We start from the raw sequence: 19,672 nt of genomic DNA, 5'->3' as shown, positions 1-19,672 counted from the left end.
TTTTTTCAATTCCAAGTTCAGTGTCCTGGTTGTAAAGATAACACTCACCATCAGTAATGGCTTCTCCTTTCAGACTCTTGATTCCTCTGGGCACTGCACTTCCATCAAGGTAGAATTCAATTATACCATCATCCAGGATAATTAGAAGATGAAGCCAAATATTCTCTTCTAAGTATTTCATGACTGTTGTCTTGGCAACATAGGTAGTATTGGAACCCAGAGTTTTGTAATGAAGGGAAACCGTCACGTGGGATTCGTTGGTTTGAATTTTCACCCCATAGTAGATGCTTCCATTACCGTCGTCCTTTGCTATAACAAACCCATTCGTGTTGGCATTGGGCATTACCCAAGCTGAAAAGGTAAAGTTGGCGATTGAGTTGTTCCTGGAAGGATGGTATTTTGGATTAACAGTTCCAAATGCACCCTCTCGTCCACTGAAGTACAAAGCATCTGTTCCACTATGGTGACGCCTCATGTGTGGTTGTAAGTGCACAGTGCTGGGAAAAGTTCCAACCAGCAAAAGATCTATCATTGGAGGCAAACCAGCAGGGAACTCACTGGACAGTATTTCCCATCCTACACGTACATCACCAAAGACGCCCTGTTGCCTCAAAATGGTAAAGTTGGTGATATGAGACATATCATCTTCTGAGAGAACATCTTCTGCTACTTCTCTCTCTAAGCACTCTGGATCCAAGACAAAAACTCCAAAGGGATCATCGTTGAGTGGAATCATTACTGTCACCTGAAGGTTGGTTCCAGCTAGTTGACCACCAGGACCTGGGGACCCACCTATAATAAGAAAATTTGTAATGAATGGGAAACCAGAATTTAAAGTACCTTCTAGTTTAGGGTGAAAACAAAAGGTTTGTTCAGCAAACTTTCAGTTAATAATTTACTCATCCATCAATGAACAACTGTCACCACATGGCTTTTACCACATTTTCAGGGGTATTCAGCATAATTTCATTTAAAAAACCAGTTCAGCCTAAAAAGAGAATATTAACTAGAGATGTTTAATTCCTGTGCTTAAAACCAAAAGTGATGGGGAAATTGATTGCTTAAAATTTGACCAATCTTTAAGACACCATGAATCCTTACTTCCAAGCTTCCATTAATGTTTTGTTGGAGATGCTATATTTTGGTGGGAGAAAAAATCTATTTATAAGTTTGAGGATAAATGTAAGTTTTCATCTATAAAATTTAACTGAGCTAAGACCACAAAATAAACACTAAAAAAACCACTCCTATCAAAAAGGGTATTTTGACATACAAAGTCAGACAATCAAGATACATTTATGTCTTCATTAACTGTAATTTTTCTACAGGTCTAATTATTTAAATGTAAAATATTAAATTTTAGTGGTAAAATCAATGAAATGGGAAAACACAGCACCTGAAATATTTACTAGCTTTAAAATATAAAACTCATTGAATTCAGGAATTTTATCAGGAAAAGCATGGAGAATTATTGGTTTGGCTTCTTCTCCATCTGTAAAGTTAACAGTCCCTGAAGTTTCATAGAACTCTTGTCCAGGCTGCAAAGCAGACTCATTCTGAAACAGCTGCCAAGCCACAGAAACATCGCCAAAGTGTCCTCGCTGCCGCACGACCCTATGTAACAAAGTAAAGAAAATTCATTTTTATGGAAAATGTGTAAGTAGACAAAATAACTCTAATGGAGGCTTTCTGCATTTTCTCAGAAACATACTTTTTCTGTTTATCATTTTTAATATAAAGCAACCAGCCAGTCCTTACTGAGAAACCACGAAGAATCTCACAGGAGAATGAAGTGGAACTTAAAATAATAAAGAGAAGCAATCTTAAAAATCAGTCTTTGCCCGGTCAGTGTGGCTCAGCGGTTGAGCATAGACCCATGATCCAGGAGATGGCGGTTCGATTCCCAGTCAGGGCACAGGCCCAGGTTGTGGGCTTGACCCAGTCGGGGGCCTGCAGGAGGCAGCCGATCAATGACTCTCTCTCATCACTGATGTTTCTATCTCTCTCCCCCTCTCCCTTCCTCTCTCTCTGAAATCAATAAAAATATTTTTTTTCTTTAAAAATCAGTCTTCAAAGTCCAAACTGAAAGATAAATTCTAAGCCAAACTGAGAAACATTCAATGAGAACTTGAAAATGTTCTTCAAAAGCATGGGACAGGGTGAGGATAGTCACGTATCACTTGAAAGCAGGTTCAGAAGACCTTGGAGAGTCAAGCCTCTCAGTCCTGACCAAGGATGGAAGTTGGGGTGAGGAGCTTGGGGAGAATAGAATAATTTCTGCTCACCAGCTAAAGTGTCATTTTCTTTAAAAATAAAAAACAAAACAAGTGGCAACAGAAAAAAAAAAGGCTAAAATTTATTCAGGCAACCAACTTCAAAATTATTCAATTCTTAACCAATTTTTTCATCTGAAAGATTAATGTTTCAAAAGATTTTATTGTATTGTACCCAATTTTGAATTTGCCTTTTCTAAATATGCTTACCAAAATGCATTAGTCTTTCCTTCTTCTACTGCTTTGTCTATGGGCTCCAAAGAAAAAATACCATTTGGGTCATCATTAGCTTCAATTATCACTGTAGCTATTCCATATTGATATACTACTGTATCACCTAAATTAAAAATGAAAAAGTCAGTAGTTAACTTCCTGTTAAATTTTTATTTTTAAATTAAGAAATGCTTTAGAATTAAATTCAAATTTCATCAAGAGCTTCCTCACTGAAGGTCATAAATGAGAGAGAGATGCCTCAGTAAGTTTAATGTGACTTGCTTTTGAGGAAATGTCTAATTACAGAAGAACTACTTTATTGAAAAGTGTACAAGATACTTTTCTTTGCAATAGGAATATCACTTCAATACTTCAATTGGAAATTTTAAAAGTTGCTTTATCTAATTCAAATTTTTGAGGTAGATTTTTTCATTTCATAAAAAATGAAAGAATTACCCCACAACATGAAAATGTTCCTGTCCATATTAATTGGAATCACTGGCTTGAGTGCTTCCCTTTAATTCCCTGCCCTCAGGCAGCAGAGAGTGATCTGGTCATAGGACAAAGCAAAAAATACTCCTAGTGCCAGATCCTGGTTTCCAAGCAACACTCTTCACGGAAGAAACCAGGGTTTCCTGGAGAAATGGCTGATTTCAAGATTGTAACAGGAAAAGTACAAGACAAGTTTGGAACTTCTTGCTGTTCCAGAAAGTAAGAAAATGTTCAAATAATAACAAGGACACGTCAAAAAGACAAAGAAATCCTGAATAGGGAGGGCACCACTGGCCAACTCCAGGACAATTGGGCCATTAAAAGAAATAATGATGCCAAACAAAACCCAATGCATGAGTAACAATATTTACATATTTTAAAGTACGTTCTTCATAAAATTTACTAATTACAAAGAGAAAAAAGTACAGTAGACAAGGCAGGCAATCACTACCTAAATTGTGGCCAAAGTGAACATCACAGTAAAGGGACAAAACAAAATCATGTGCCAACGGCAGGGACATGGTAACAGGTCAGAATCACCTTCTATGAAATTCCTGCCAAGGATGCAAAACCTGAATCTAATAATGATGAAACATTAAATAAATCCCAAAATGAGCAACATTCTACAAAATAGCTAGTTTATAATCTTCCATATTCTAAAGATCATGAAAGTCAAGGAAAAACTGAGGAACTACTCCAGGCTGAAGAAATTAAAGAGTCATGACAATTAAAAGTAATACAGGATTCAGGAAATGGTCATTTTGCTAGAAAGAACATAATTGGGACAACCGGAGAAATCTGAATGGGGCCTGAGGCAACAATTGTATTAATATTAACTTCCTGATTTTAATGGTTGTACTGTGTTTAGTTAGGAGAACATCCTTATTTGTAGAAAAACACACTAATGTTTTCAGGAGTGATGAAGTATCATCTCGTCAACTTACTTTCAAAAGGTTCAGAAAAAAATAGCTCTTTGTGGTCTTAAAAGAATAAAATAAACATTAAAATAAGCTATAGCCTCCCCCCACCCCTCCCAACTTACTAAAGGTATGGTCAAAACCTTCTCAGGGCCCAAATATTGGGGTCAAAACAGTCTATTTCATTTACAGTGCAGAGAATGAAGAGCCTATTTTTCCCCCTTGCAATTGTCATTCATTGTGACTAATAGCTTCAGAGAATTATCAAACAGCCAGTTGGGCTCAGCCACCTACAGAATGCAGCTTCCCAACCAGTATGCCCAGCACCCTGCTAGGAGAGCAAGTGGTTACAGAGTTTTTGATGTCCTAAGCCCATGGGTGACTAAACCAGGCTTAGCATAGCTTTAGCTAGAAGATTTTTATCTCTTTTATAATATCATAATTTTCTATGTATGCTGTATTGTGAAAAAAGATTATAAATAATGCCATAGAGTATACCAAGTACATGAAGGTTCAACACATATTCTTCACCCCATTCCTCAAGAAAGCAATGAAACAATTTTGCTCTTGAATAGTCACAGATGATGGGTAAGTACTACTTGGCACCACTACTAGACAGTAGTATTTAATGTCACCTTAATAAAAGTGCTGAAACAACAGATCAGTCATAAAAGTACAATTTATTTACCTGTTGAATTAAAGAGGATTATATAAAAGTGTTCATCCGTTTCTGGGATATCATCTTCATTAACGAATACAGATATTCTCTGCTCTCTACTTCCAATCTCAAAAATAAGAGTTTCTCCCTTTTCAACAGGAACAAAGTCTCCCTCTCTTGCAGTTGCCTTTCCATCCATGGTAGCATATTGGACAGTGCAAACAACATCAACAGATCCATTTCTGAGAACTGTGAAGTCAGCAGTCTCACCTTCTTTAACCCTCACTACACGAGGTTCTGAAATATTCACAAAGAAAAGAAATATATGAGTTTTCATATTCCATCTACATGATTTCAGGTCACTTTATGTTTCTTCCTGTCCCCACAAGAAATGCCCTCCAATGTGACTTTGCTTCAAGACTCACCTCTGGTCCCAAACACTAAACGAGGCCCCCTTTAATTACTTCTAGCCAATGGTCTTCTTTTTGCCCTAATTCCTACTGAATCCACTGTCTTCAAAACCCAATTTGTTGGTCAATAACATATGATCTGAAATCCCCTACCTACAATTTCATACACTTCATTTCCAAATTTAGACTGTAAGTTCCTTGAGAAAAGGCCCACATATCTTATGTTTTATTTTTGTGAGGCAGTTAGCAGAAGGCTGAGCAAAGGACTAATTAAGTACATATTAACCAAAGGTTAAGAGCATGAATCAATAAAATTTAAAGATTCTTGCCACTGTAAATTGACTATCTTTCAAGACAGGCTTAAGAAAGAATTAGTCACCAATTAAGTCTCACAAATAAAACTCAAAGAAGTCTTAGATGGCAAAAGACAATTCTAAAGAAACCATTAAAGTGGCAAAAATGGAGAAAGCTTGATTTATGTGACCATTCAATATTAGTTGTATAGTAAGTGATCATCCATTAGGTACAGTGCCCAGACCCTGGACTGGCTACACTGTGGATTGGGAGAGGTTATGTAGAAGAGTATTCGTTTTTGCACAAAGCAAATACCTTGGAGTTTGAAGGTGGGGGGAGAATAAAGCTAACAAAACGGTACTTACTATTTTTTTTCCTTCAGAAGATATTTAAAAGTATTCGTTAAAAGGTCAAAAAGATCAAATAATGATCATCCAAACAAATCACAAAATCATATTTAAACAAGCATCAATTATGCTTTATCAAAAGTGTCCAGTTAAAAAATAATTGAAAATGTATATATATACTGTTTAAGAAAGATATAAACTCAAAAAAAAAAAAAAAAAAGCAATACCACCTGCAAAATAAATGGGGTCATCATTTCTTCTAATCCTCAGAGTTGCAGCAGTCTTATTCCCTATTTTCGCTCCTCCAGTGGCATTAAGTAGGGTAATGGTGAATTCTTCCATTTCCTCTGGAATCTTTTGGAAAATGTCATACATGTTTTAAGTCATCCAATTTGTACAATTAATTCTATTATATATTCCTAAATTATTTTTAATTCTATTATAAATTATTTTAAATAATTTAATTTAAATAATTTAATTTATAAATTATAAATTATTTTAATTCTATTATATATTCCTAAATTTTATATATATAAATGATAATGTTAATGTTCATTTACATTTCTGAGGTAGAACCACCCTAAATTATTCAAGTAGGACTTAAACATCCCTCCCCTGGAATTTTCATATTCATTCATCCAAACTTTTTTTCATATTCATTCATCCAAACTTTATTCATTCAGCCACTTTATTGACTCACTATAAAATTTGCTGTAGATATCTTGCCTTATGTAAGCTAAAAATAAAAATACCACAGTCATATTATTTCTTTACAAAAATGGGATATATGTTGCTTCCAAGAAAAGGATGGAACAGAAAAATAACTTTTTGACATATTTAGAACTGAGTTCTATATAATAGTAACAAAAGCTCAGCCAGCTCTCAAAGGCCACTTACAAACCTTACTGAAGTTTCACCCAAGTGTGTCATAAAGACTCATGTCCTAAGAAGATGAGGTTCCCTACATCTCTAAGCCTACATGAATTCCCAAGTGGACACTGTTTCTCTTTCACTTTGCCCATATGAGCTGGACTTCACATCGTAAAAGAGTGTTGGCTTTTGTCTCCCATGAGGCGAGTCTGAAGTAAAGGGGGTCGGCTTCCACAGCTGTTCAAAGTGCAGTTCCCCTCCGAAAGGCCCACCCCCACTGTTCCTGAGGTCTTTTTTCTTCATTACCAGTAAGATGAACACCACACTGGACCCATGATCCATCTGGTTCACAGTCCTGATTGTGACAGTGCACCGTAGGATACTTGATAGATGGTGCACTTGTTTTCAAAGGGTCAAAGTACAAGGCAAGCCCTTCACCTCTCCCCAAGCTGTGAATCCCTGGTATTTGATACCCACACAGGGTCACTGGCCACTATCAGTTCTACCAGTTCTAAGAGTTAAAAATGCCCCAGGAAAACCAAAAATAGTATTTTTCTTTTGGGTTAGAGTCAGACATTATCATACTGAGCTCTTTATTAATATATTCACAACAAAATACATTACCAGATGTTTAATTATTTAATAAAAATAATTATTAAGCAATGACAGTAAAGAAAATTATATATGCAATACTAACCTCATCTGGAAGGGAGTAAATGGTGATATTTTTTGAAAATTCCTGATCTCCAAAGAAAATAGTCCCTTGGACAGGAAATACATCTTGTGTAAAGTCTGGACTAACCACCCATGATACACTAACGTCACCAAAGTTGCCTCGATTTCTTATTACACCATAAACAGCTGTAAATACAAGTGTGTAAAATATATGTGAGTATATATTAAACAATTCTAAAATGATGAGTAAAGAAATTGCTCAAATAAACAAAAGTAAAAATAAGACTACTTTTTAATAAAAGCCAATTATTTGCTTAGCATAGCCTCCAAGGAACATATAAAATGCCTTAGCCTAGTCATTTCTCTATATGCATATGATTGATAAAATAAATGGACTCAATCTTTTCTATCACATTTGGGATTTTAAAAGTTATTCAGCATTTGGAACAGAATAGTGATTAATTAGATACATCTATCCAAAGTCCTACAAGGAGGTTTACTAATATTTGCAGCTAGAGGAAGCTGCACACGCAAAAGTGATTTCCTTACCCAGAAAGACATTGCTCTAAAAATAAACTACTTCTCATTTCAAACCACTGCAATAGTTGCCTAGCAGTTACTCTTAGTTTTAAAGTTTTTCCTATTTGACTCAGTATCATCACAATGCTGTGTTTAAAATAAAAACAGCAATACTAAATATGATTCTTTAAAAATACCAATTTCTGCACTCCATGTAATTTCTAAGACAGACAAGTAAAAGTAACTATATGCTAAAAAAATGAATTCAAAAGTTATTAATTTCCCCTTCAGTAAACAGAAATAGAATATAAGAAGCAAAATAAATTACCACTATAGGTATCGTCTCCTTTACTTTCATTTATTGTAACAATTAGATCATCAGAAACAAATTCTATAATCCCATGAGGATCGTCATTTTTTAGAATCGTTATATTGACAACGGTAGCACTTCCCAACTTGCTTTCCCGTTCACCATGGCTGCTGAGAACCACCCAATAGTGTTCATCCAACTAAAATGAACAGGTAGAATTAGGAAAAACACAAATTTGAAGTTTTCAGAGCACTTGAAAAATATACATTCAAGAACATTAATGTCAACTTTTTCAGAAACACATAACTCAAAGGACAAAAGATCTGGTACTATTTAAAAAATTTTAGCATTCTCCCATTAATTAAGAAGACACCAGATATAAGTGAACATTATCCAAAAAGGGAAAAGATAAACAATGACTACTCTAAAACAGTAAGAAGCTAGACCTTATCACAGATGATCTAGTCATTTAAACTAATTAGAGCAAATAAAATAAATTCATTTAAAAGCCACATATGCACTGGTGTGTAAACATAATGGAACTATGCCTGGTTCCATTAATATAAAACTTAAATTTATTTCCTTTAAAAATGTAATTTTAAGAAAAACTCCTTCAGCTCAAAACCACATCATTAAAAGCTGAGTCAACGCAGATGACAAAATAAGACATAGAACTAATAGGAGATGGAAACTGATCATGCACTCAAAGTTTCATTTTGTTTGGTATTTCTTTATGTAGGGTAAACATACATCATTAAAATCTGACTGTCTTACTTTGTTTTTCAAGCTTGTATTTCCTTTTTCAACCACAGGTATTTCTCAATCCATTCCTGCCCACTTTCTGTCCTGTGTCTTGTCAATGTCCGAAATATTTATATTTGATAATAGACTAGATACTATCAACTTTCCACAGAACCACAAGGAAAAAATAAAACCCCATACCTCTGGTATCCCATCCAATCTGCTCAGCAAGGTGATTACGATCTCCCTTTCCCCAGGTTTAAATTCCAGCACCCCTGTGTTTCCATAGAATTCATTGCTATCTCTTGGCTCTACCCAGTAGTGGAGAAACTGCTTAACAAGAGCTCCCCTGGATCGAATGATGTGGAGCTCTACAGATTCTCCTTCCTTAAAAAAAAAAATCCACAAAAATTCAAATCACACAATTCTTCTGAAATTGTGAATACAGAATAGATTGAAGTTTCTTTCAACTTACTTCTATAACATAGGGTCCTCTGGAAGCAGGAGAAAATTCAAAAATCCCTCCAGGATCATCATTTTCCAAAATTATTAGATCACGGCTAGTATATCCAGACTTCAGCACTTGATTTTCCACATTGACCCTGGAGAAGTCAGGGGGGGAAAAAGCACCTGCTATCATCCATAGTCTTAGTTCTGAATTTTGCAGGCTTCTAAGGCAATATTTACAATACTTTCAGGTAATGAATATAAAGGTTAGTAAGAGTTTAAACCTTAAAATGACTTTAAGTGTATTAAAATCACCTAAGAGCAAAACAGGTTTGTGCTCATAGCATTTATGGAAGAATTTCTTTTTTCTGGATTCATTATTTCCTTTATGTTTGACTGAAACCAAACACTGCATATGTACACCAAGAATATAGTAACCAAAAGTTGTAAATATATTGTAGTTTAAATTATAATGTACCAAATTTACAGATGTTTCCAGTTTTAGAAAAACTTATTTGTAACATGTACTTAAAAATATATTTAACTAAAATTGTTTTAACTTTACATACACTTGAATTTCTTTTAAAAATGCATTACATATGATTATAATAACTGAATAAAAGTTGAATATGTGAACAAAAGCCACACGGATCAAAAATAAACAAAATTGTGATTAGATATTAGAAATACTTTGTGACTTTTCATATGTTTTTATTCACCTTGATTTTAACCTCATGCATTTTTCTTTTAATATAAAAGAAAATGTAATGCACATAAAAAATGGAATCAAATGGACCTCATATGCATGACATATTATAACAATTCCTATACATACCTCAAAAGAACATATTAAAACAAGATGGTTTTTTTTTATTTCTGGTTTTTACGTTCAGTGTATAATTAAAATGATCAAAGGGTCTGGAACTACAAGGCTCTGAGGGTTTAAAAGCCTGCATGCTCTTTGAGAATTCTCAATCCTGCAAGCTGCTCTAAACCTTTCCAAATGTTACTTTCTATTGAACCGAAAAGTACTCTTGAACACATCTCAAAATCACAATGAAGCCACAATTAATATGTAGAAAGGATAGCTCACTTCCTATGTAATAGAGCATCTGAATTAACATCCTTCCCTAGCTTTTGGAAACCTGACAACTAATAACTATCATACTAGTGGTCACAGAAGGGATTAGTCTAGATAATAGGAAATTTATTTGTTAATTGCTAATGCAGTCATATGATTTTTGTAGCAAACCTGCCCATATTTCATTCACATCAATATTTTCATTAATTAAAATTTCTTCTGTCCACATAAGCTAGGAGACAGGAAAACTAGATCAGAATATAAAATTTAAAAATCCATTTGGAGCATTAAATAAATAATTTTTTTAAACTTTCTTAAACTATGCTATCCTTACATAAAAAGGCAAAAAAATTGTAAAGTTCTTTATACAACCAGGAAAATGTAGACAGAAACTGCTTAGATACAAACCAATGGGAGAGAAGAGTTGTGATCACAAATTATCTGTTAAGCAAACTATAAGATTCACAAAGATGTTAGGTAAGAATTTCACAAACAAAGCACAAAAAATTTTCCCTACACTATGTGTAAACTATAAGGAAAGTTAAAATTTTAAATTCTTCATAATATGTAAATACAGTAATTCTCAAACTTTTTATCAGATATCTTAAATGTATTCATAATTTAAAACTCAGAAAAAAAGACCTCATATAAGCTCCCTTTATCATTAAAAAATAAAAGTACACACAGAGCATGCACAGGCAGGTGGACAAGCAGAATTTCTCAAGACCTGTGCTCATGCAGAACAGCAGCTGTATCCAAAGCAATGGCTTGCAAAGCAAAATGTTGAATTACCAAAAACCAGGCATTATCTTGTACACTTACCCAAAATACACCACAAACCTTTCGGTTTCTACTCTGTCAACACAAAAAGAAGCATTGGAAGGGGAAACAAGAAACAGACACCATTTGCCAAAATCTCGCTGATACTGCTAGAAACTTAGAATGGCAAGGTAAAAAGGAAGCTTTCTTCTTTTTCATCCTGTGAGCTAGTAATGCCCACTTTATGGGAACTCTGCACACTGGGTTCTTTGCTATTGACAAATGCTAGCAAGGGGTTTGGCAGTTCCCACTTAGGGAAGATGACCCCATGGCCAGCGAGCATGCAAGGCCCATTGAAGACATTCCTTTCCAGGCCTGCTCCAAGGCGCTGGGGCCTGCCAAGCACTTTGCATGCTTACAAACGGCAACAGCTGAGCAAATTTCATTCAGCCTGGCTTTTAATTACTTAGTAGCTTTAATTAGTTTTTCTTTAAAAAAAAAAAAACCTCCATCCTCAGATCTAAAGCCAACTGTGCTTTGAAAAAATGAAAACTCTAGAAGCAGAGAAAAATATACCTCTCATCATTTGTGTAGAAATATACTCAAGAAGCCATATCATTACATTATTTAATTATGACAAGTATTACTCATATATAACTTTATATCAGGAAATCTAAACACTTTTCCAAATTCCCAACATAGTGCATTTTCAAACAGCATTAAAAAACACATGTCAAAATATGCAAACCTATTGCTTCACTTTTAAAGTTAAATGACACTATAAATAAAAGGTTATATAGAACATATATCAAAAATTTTAAAAATAAACTGGCATAATAAAATTGTTGATCTGGGGAAAATGAAACAATACAATATTTTAACTGGTGTAGTATTAAAGATTTATAAATTGTTTAATACTAGGGCAAGTTTTATCTATATTTAGTTGAAATATAGAAAATTTGCACTTTGATATTAAGAGAAAACTGTAACTGTAAACACAAGAGTGCTGATTATTTTTGTTGCAATATTATATTGTAACTTACTGTGATCACATGTACTAGCATTCATTCATTCTTTCATTTTAGTTTTGTTGAAAATTTGCAAACCTCAGATAAAAGTTTTGAAAAATTATTTTAAGTAGCAGATTTTATTCTCACATTTATTTAAATATAAATATGATTTGAACACTCAAATGTGATCAGCTCATTCTTGTTCATGCATAATTGAGATAATACAAGTATGCATTAGTTATTAATTGAATTAAAACATTTTGGTATAAATTTAAACCAATATTCTCTATTTTACGAGAGAAACCAATGATTTCTGAAATTCTCTATACCACTATTTGTACTTCCTTGTGAACTATTTTTATCCATAGGAAAAACTTAAAAGTTATATTTAATTCATGTCAAAGGTTTATATGATAAGGTTAAAAATGGCTATTTTGAAAGAATATGAAGAACAGTTACTATGAACTTGCAGAGGTAAAATTTAAATCATTCTTCAAACATTTAGTTCAGAGCAGAAACTCTCAGCTACATCTTTGGTTTATAATTGCTCTTCATTTTGCTTTAGTTTCTTTAAGATTGAGCATTGATTTAGTAAGTACTCAAACCTAGCTTTATATAAAACCCACATAAGTGAAAAAAAATGAAAATTTTCAGTTTACACTTATTACATTTCACTGATTTATTTCATCATATGAAATATGTTTCCTTAAGGTTTAATGTAAAATATATATTAAAACCGTAGTCATTTACACTGTGTGTGTTTTTTTATTCTTTCCTTTTTTGTTTGCTTGTTTTGTTGTTCTTTTATTTTACTTTTCATATAAAAAAAGAAAGTAAGCATAATGTGGTTCAGAAAGCAAACCAGATGAACAGCGGACATTCAATTCATTTGTTCCCTACATTCTGTATTTTTTTTCTCATAAAAAACAACTACTCACTAGGTTTATGAAATGTGTTGATACAAAACACCTTCAAAGAAAAACCTATAAGAGGTTGACAGTAAAATACAGAGAGAAACAGGGGTCACATAAAATAATTACCACTCTAGTCCTGATTAATATAGTACAAAATAATGCTTATTAAATTTATCTGTAAATTTTATTGTCTTAAAAATATAAATTTTTCAAAGCCCTCAAGTCACATTAACTTTAATATGTTAACAACTTTAATATAAAGAGACCTCTAGTACATAAGCTTAATTTTGATTTAAAAAAAAATAATTAACATCAATTAAACAGTTTGTTTTTTAGTTTTTGGAAAGGTTTTTTGAACTGCTGAAAAAAATCCCTGATGATTGTGATGTTTTCTTAATATAAATTACCCACTGAGAAATGTTAAGTAAATCCTTATTATTACTGAAAAATAATGCTTAAATTTGTATTATTTTGATTTTCTGGAATATAAGTATTATTTAATGTTTAAATTCCATAGAAAAAATGAACTTTATTAAATGAAGATTAACGGTTTCTTTGAACTCACTCAAAAGAGCTCTAATCCTCTCCCGTGTTGAAAATGAAGCCAGCAAAGCTGTTTGCTTAACTTAATATTTTAGATTTGTTGCTACCTATTTTTTAAATATGGCAACATATTAGCTATGCTTAGGATTTATCTGAAACCTTCTATAAATTCTCTATGAAGTCTTTCCTCACAATGAATAGCAAGGTAAAAGTTCACAATTTCAAAATATGCAGTCCTACCAGAAGCCATCAACATCAAGGTAACAGTAAGGAGTCCAGCATATTATCTCAGTTTTTTCTTTTTACTTTATACGGAGAAAAGAATCGAAACAAAAAAAAAAAAATTATTTCTGAGAATTTGAACACATAAATGTACTAAGCATTACCTAAATAGATTATTACCTGTCTAGGGAAAGTGTTACCGTCTCATTCATTTCTGGTATGTCATCAGCTTTGACAGTAATGTTGATTGTTGTGTCACTTTGGCCAGATAAAAATACAACAGAACCATTAAAGGGACCTATATCATCCAGGGTCACTGCTTTTGAATTAAAGCCAGAGGGCTTCAAACTCCAATAGACAGTAGCCTGGCCATCAGTTCCATCCCGATGTAAGGGAATGTATACCTTATTAAAAGAACAACAACAACAACAAAAAAAACACAGAACAATTTCTTATATACTCACATATTATATAAGGTTTTCAGTGATTGTGTTCACATATTGTGTGAATATATATATACTGCATAGAAAAGTGAACCAAATGACATTAAAAACATTTGCACAAGCCTTTACTTTAAGCTTGAAAATAATTTTAGATAGAATTACATTTATTAGGTTTTGTTAATCAAATTATTAACAAAATTGCCCCCACCAAAAAAGATGCCTAACTAGGAATGTCTTTAAAAAAGACTTAAACATTTTTTTTTAAAAAAAGAAAAAGTGATGGAGAGCATAGAACAATTTGGCTAAAGAATAAATTTCAACCTGAGGTTCTCTAAAAAAAAAAAGGAATTAATCTAATGTCACAATATAAACAAAAATAAACCTTTGTGATTACAGTGGGAAAATCATATGTTATATAAAATGCATCCCAAAGTGATAGGGGGTAATATAAGAAAATAATAATATAAGGAACAATAATAAATGTTTTTAACTAATACAATAAATGCAGTACAAATAAAATTAGAGACTCAAATCGGGGGTCTGGGTTACTTTGGGCCTGTTATTTAACCTCTCTGACCTCAATTTCCACATGTGAAATGAAGTTAGAGGCTCCCTGTTTGTAAGTGTGTAGTGAGGATTAGGGTACCGCTCCACAGTATGAACTACATAGATGGAAGCTATTAGAAAAGTCCTGAAACAAACTGTATCTCGTCGTTTAACTTGAGTGTAGTACACATTCAATATATATAATAAAAGGACACTGTAGATGATGATGAAGTTTTTCAAACAAAGAATACAAATGAATATTTAATTGTAGACACGCTATTCTTTTTAAACTGCTAAATAAGGTATCCTCTTTGTTCTTTGTCCTTAAAAACAATCCTGTCTTGAGGGGAAAAGAAAATAAAGAAAGACATTTTCCCCACTAACCATTCTGCGAACTTGGCTAGCAATGGTCAGGGCTGGGGACTAAAGAGCCAAGATTCTCAGGAGAGACAGAAAATATGAGAGGACTGTACCCTTAAATCAACAGAGGGAGTGGGCATGGAACAGGCTGTAGATGGGACAAAGAGATCAAAGGGAAACGCCCACTTTTTCTGCTGTTTCCCAGGAGAGGAAGAACGAAAGTTCATGGAGCCCAAAACTTTTCCCCCCAAAAGCTAATTTCCCTCAAGGGAAAAATGTAAAATGGTAAATTTACAGTTTTATAAGATAAATGAATAAAAAGAGTCCAAACCTTAAGAAAAAGCTAAATCTTTTTTTTTTTACTTTTTTTAGAAGAAAACAGTATATTAAGAAAAATATTAAAAAAATGAAAACCATCTTGAAAAATGGAGCTTCTCTGCCAATATATAGAATCAAATATATAAACAAAGGAAGCTATGGTCACCATAGTTTGACATGAGGTTTTGGTATCATAAATTGCTCTCTCTTCTCATTCCTGATCTGAACCTCAAACCAGTTTAAATCATATGCAAGTGTGAGAGACCTGAGCAGGGTCTTAAGGGACAGGCTATGGTTCAGGGAATGGCAGGACTGAAGGTCACTAGATAGTTGGTGGGAAAATTCAACCGGGGTAGGGCACGGAGGGAGGGATGCTGTATATGTGAGCATGCTTTTGTGTGGGGGTGGAGTATGGGAGTATGCAATAATTTACTCACATATATAATACAGAATTCCTAAGATTAGGCATTCTACAACTTTACCACTATCACCTCCACTACCAAGCACAGTACTCCAGCCCTGCCGAAGGCAGGCATGAGTAGCTCTCAGAAATGGGATGAGTCAAATGTACCTGTGGTATATCACTCTATCAAATGTCATAGCACTATCCAAAAGCAGCCATATCAAAAAGTACTACTTTTGCTGTGAGCAAATAAAATTCTGATTTTATCAAATATGGCCAAAGATAATGGAAAATCACAGGTTCATCAGTTACTTATTTCAAATTACATATTGAAGGTTGGCTGCAGATGGTGAAGCCTTTCACTATCTGTTAACTCTATTTGCTAACCCTATAAGACAATTAGTGTCTATACATTATCTCAAACTCACTAGGCCCCAATGATAAGAGAAAGGCTACTTACCACTTCAGCAGGGGAATCTTCTGGCTCATGCAAAATGATTGGAAGGTTGCTAATAAAGCCAATTTCTCCATTTGCAATGTCTGGAGTAACTGCTAAAGAAATATTTTGAATTTTGCCAAATCTAGGACTGATAGGTGGGATTGGAGGATTTATGTTCACCAACTCCACAGTTTCCAACTATAATTAAAAAATAACAACAAAATTGAACAGAAATGTTAAAATAAAAGTCTTAATTGCAAGGGGCAACAAAGTCAACCTGGAAAAGGCCACCAATAACTTAGCACCTTCACGTTTTTCATCCTTTCTTCTCCATCCTGCTTCATCTCCTGCTAGCGGCTCCTTGAGTTCCTTCTGCTCCTTCGTTGTTATTATTTCCCAGGGGTCCTTCTAAGCCCTTTATCTTATAATTTTATACCCTTTCCCTAATCATCTCTAGATATCTCCTTCAAGTTTCAAAAACTTTATAAACCAACTGCCATTAGATATGACATAAGTGTCACACAGAAACTAGGCAGATAAAATATCCAAAATTGAAATCACTATCTCTGTTTCATGTCCCCTCACTGCTACCATCACCAGCACCGCCATCTGCTTCTCCTCCTTGTTACCTACACCCAACCACCTTGACCTCAAAGCCAATTATCAGAGTTGCCCACATCTCTTTCCTCTGCTCCACTGGTCCACACCTCTAATGAATCACACACACCCCTTCTCTGCCAGAGAAGATTCACTCTCAGACGACCATTCAAATTCCAAATGTGACTTAACACACCCCTAAGTTTATAGAAATGCAACACATGTATAACACGTAGTGTCCCTGTGATTAGTGAACATGACCACCAGAGTAACTTTCATGGTGTTCTTCTCATCTAGAATGGCTTCCCTTCATCATCTCGCACGTCCAAAGTGTATTAGCTCTTAAAGACCAATTACATTTCCCTCCCCCCCACGAAGATTTCCTTGGATTCTCTAGCCCTTTTTATTCTATTTCTTTATGAATTTCTATTGCTACTCTCACTAAGCTGAGACTTAATTATACATTTCACATATTGCTTGTTTATCATCATTATATGTGTTCCAGACTTTTACTTCCCAACAGGACTATAAAGTTCTTGTGAGTCTGTGTCCTCAGCATTTTCCCAAAAAATGACACAGATCTGAAACTGCAGCAGCTACCCAACAAATATTTGTTGACTCATCTCTCTAACACAAACTGAACTCTGTAGGAATCCAGATCTATCACAAACTTTTAACATCTTAATATTCTAACTTTTCAAAATTCAACTTATCAATCTTCACAGCATACTCTTGAATATAGGAATAATCATTACAGGACTGCAAAAAGCATAGAGATTTTAGGTTAAAAAGCAATTCTGAACTTAATGAAACGTTATGGATCTCCCACTCTAGAGCTCTCTGTTAGGCTTTGTAATGTGGAAATGACTATGATTTAAGTTGGTTTTTCACAAGTGGACTGAACTGGTACTGATCCTACACATAATCTTACAATATTTGATAAACACTATACATTTTAAAGAACAAAAATGAATGCCTTTTAAAAACATCACACACTTTGCTTTGAAGCTAATAGGCAGGAGAGAGATATTAAAAATCCCCTATTTGGTAAACATCAATTTGAGTCAAAGAAAAAAAAATTAAACTGACAAATTTTGCCAAATATTGGTATATAGGCTAAGTCAAGTAAAATAGAACATGTGATTCCTTAGTGTACAGAATTTACTTTATAAAATAAAATGTAAAGATAGTTAAAACCACACAACTATAACTATCATTCTTTCTAGAGAAAAGGAATATATACCCATGTACATATATATTTATCTTTAAAAATAGCACAAAGAATAAACAAATAAAATATGTATATTTGAATGTCATATAAATATAAAGTATGCATTGTGTTTATAAAATACACCAGTCATGCATGAGACATGTTCGTGAATGAACATTCTCATTCCCGTGTATTCACAAAACACTAAGCTGAAAATACTGTTTAAAACAGCAAGGGGGGAAAACTCAATATAATTTTATTTCAAAACTTTCTAAAAAGAAAGGAAGTCATATCTTGCTTACATTTATCAAAACAGTTACAGAATTAATTCTAAATATCATATTTTGAAAAATATAAAGAAGGCTATAAAATAAACTGAATAAAAGGGAAATGCTAATTTTACATAGCTTATTTCCTGGTCTCTAAGCCTTTTTGTCTCGGTTCCTTAAGCATCTGCTAAATCAAACTGCTCCATTCATAGAGTCGTTCTTTGCTTTCAGACAGTTTGCAACTGGGACAGCACATTAGTAACCCCAGGCTTGCCAAAAGTTGTATCTCAGACTGATGCATGTAGCCGAGAGGGCTACTGAAGAATGCAGAGCTTGAGTCTCAGATTCTCCTTTCTTCAGTTTCATTCAACTTTCCATGCAGAGCCCGATGCCCCCTATTCTTGAGTTGCTCATCCATTATGTACTATACAAACTATACAACCTAATTCCAACCGGCCTTCCAGAGCCTACAGCTATTTGAACCTCAGGAAATTGTGTCAGTGACTAATAATGCCTTTTTTCCCCTACAGTATTAAATTAAACTGTCTGCACAGTGAGAACTTTGTTTTTTAACTGAATATACACATAGATAAAGAACTGAATTTGGAATTAGTGGTGCAAACAGATTTCTAACCCAGGATCACCAAAAATGTAGATGTTACATGCTTTTTCAAGTGTCACCTTACTTTTCAAGTGTCATCAAAAATAAGTTCTGCCATGTTCACATAGAATGTTGAAACTTAAAATAGCTAGGATAATATCTGACCCATAGAAGGTTCTTTCGGGTTTTGTTTATATAGGGATTCTCTGCAGCTACTTGGATAGAAATACTGAATATTTTTAAAAAACTAAAAGTTTAAAATAAAGGTTACTAATATTGTCATCCACAGTAAAAAAGTGGTTGAGGCAGGATAAGAAATCAACAAGCTAAAACGGAAACAGGAGAGTTCTCTACAAATAAAAATCTACATTTCTGCATTATCAGCTTTCTCATTACTGCAGCTACTACAGGGATGCCAGGAGGGAGGCCCAGGCCTCCAAGAGAGCAAAAGCAAGGGTGTAAAACTTTTGTTTCATTCCACTTAGTTTAGTAAGTTGGTTCTCATATGAGTTGTGACCTATGCAAAACTGAAGACAAAAGGGAGAACTGAATACTGAAATAACAGAAACACAAAAACCTTAAACATATGCTACAAATTGAATGTTTTTACGTCTCCTTGGAATTCATATGTTGAAACCCTAACCCCTAATAGTGATGGTATTCAGATTTAGAGCTGTTGTGAGGTAGAGCCCTCCTGATGAAATTAGTGCCCTTATAAGAAGAGACAGCAAAGAGTTTGCTTCCTCTCTCTCTCCACTATGGGAGTGACCAAGGAAGAAGACCTCAGTCTC

General features: G+C 34.0%; 1 protein-coding gene across 1 annotated transcript in view; it reads right to left on the bottom strand.

Annotated features, from left to right (window-relative positions):
- Nucleotides 1-19,672, bottom strand: part of ADGRV1 (adhesion G protein-coupled receptor V1) — a 404,143-nt gene that overhangs the window by 362,681 nt on the left and 21,790 nt on the right. Inside the window, exons 11-21 of the mRNA XM_016216159.2 lie at nt 16,226-16,402; nt 13,876-14,099; nt 9,195-9,321; nt 8,921-9,106; nt 7,997-8,177; nt 7,172-7,335; nt 5,835-5,958; nt 4,584-4,850; nt 2,484-2,610; nt 1,397-1,614; nt 49-792 (exon numbers count right to left, since the gene is read on the bottom strand). Of these exons, the coding sequence (XP_016071645.2) occupies nt 49-792; nt 1,397-1,614; nt 2,484-2,610; nt 4,584-4,850; nt 5,835-5,958; nt 7,172-7,335; nt 7,997-8,177; nt 8,921-9,106; nt 9,195-9,321; nt 13,876-14,099; nt 16,226-16,402 (2,539 nt within the window). The remainder of the gene's footprint in view (nt 1-48; nt 793-1,396; nt 1,615-2,483; nt 2,611-4,583; nt 4,851-5,834; nt 5,959-7,171; nt 7,336-7,996; nt 8,178-8,920; nt 9,107-9,194; nt 9,322-13,875; nt 14,100-16,225; nt 16,403-19,672) is intronic.

This window comes from Miniopterus natalensis, chromosome 3 (genome assembly GCF_054644295.1).
Source record: "Miniopterus natalensis isolate mMinNat1 chromosome 3, mMinNat1.hap1, whole genome shotgun sequence".
Lineage (NCBI taxonomy): Eukaryota > Metazoa > Chordata > Mammalia > Chiroptera > Miniopteridae > Miniopterus > Miniopterus natalensis.
This window is presented reverse-complemented; position numbering and strand designations above follow the sequence as displayed.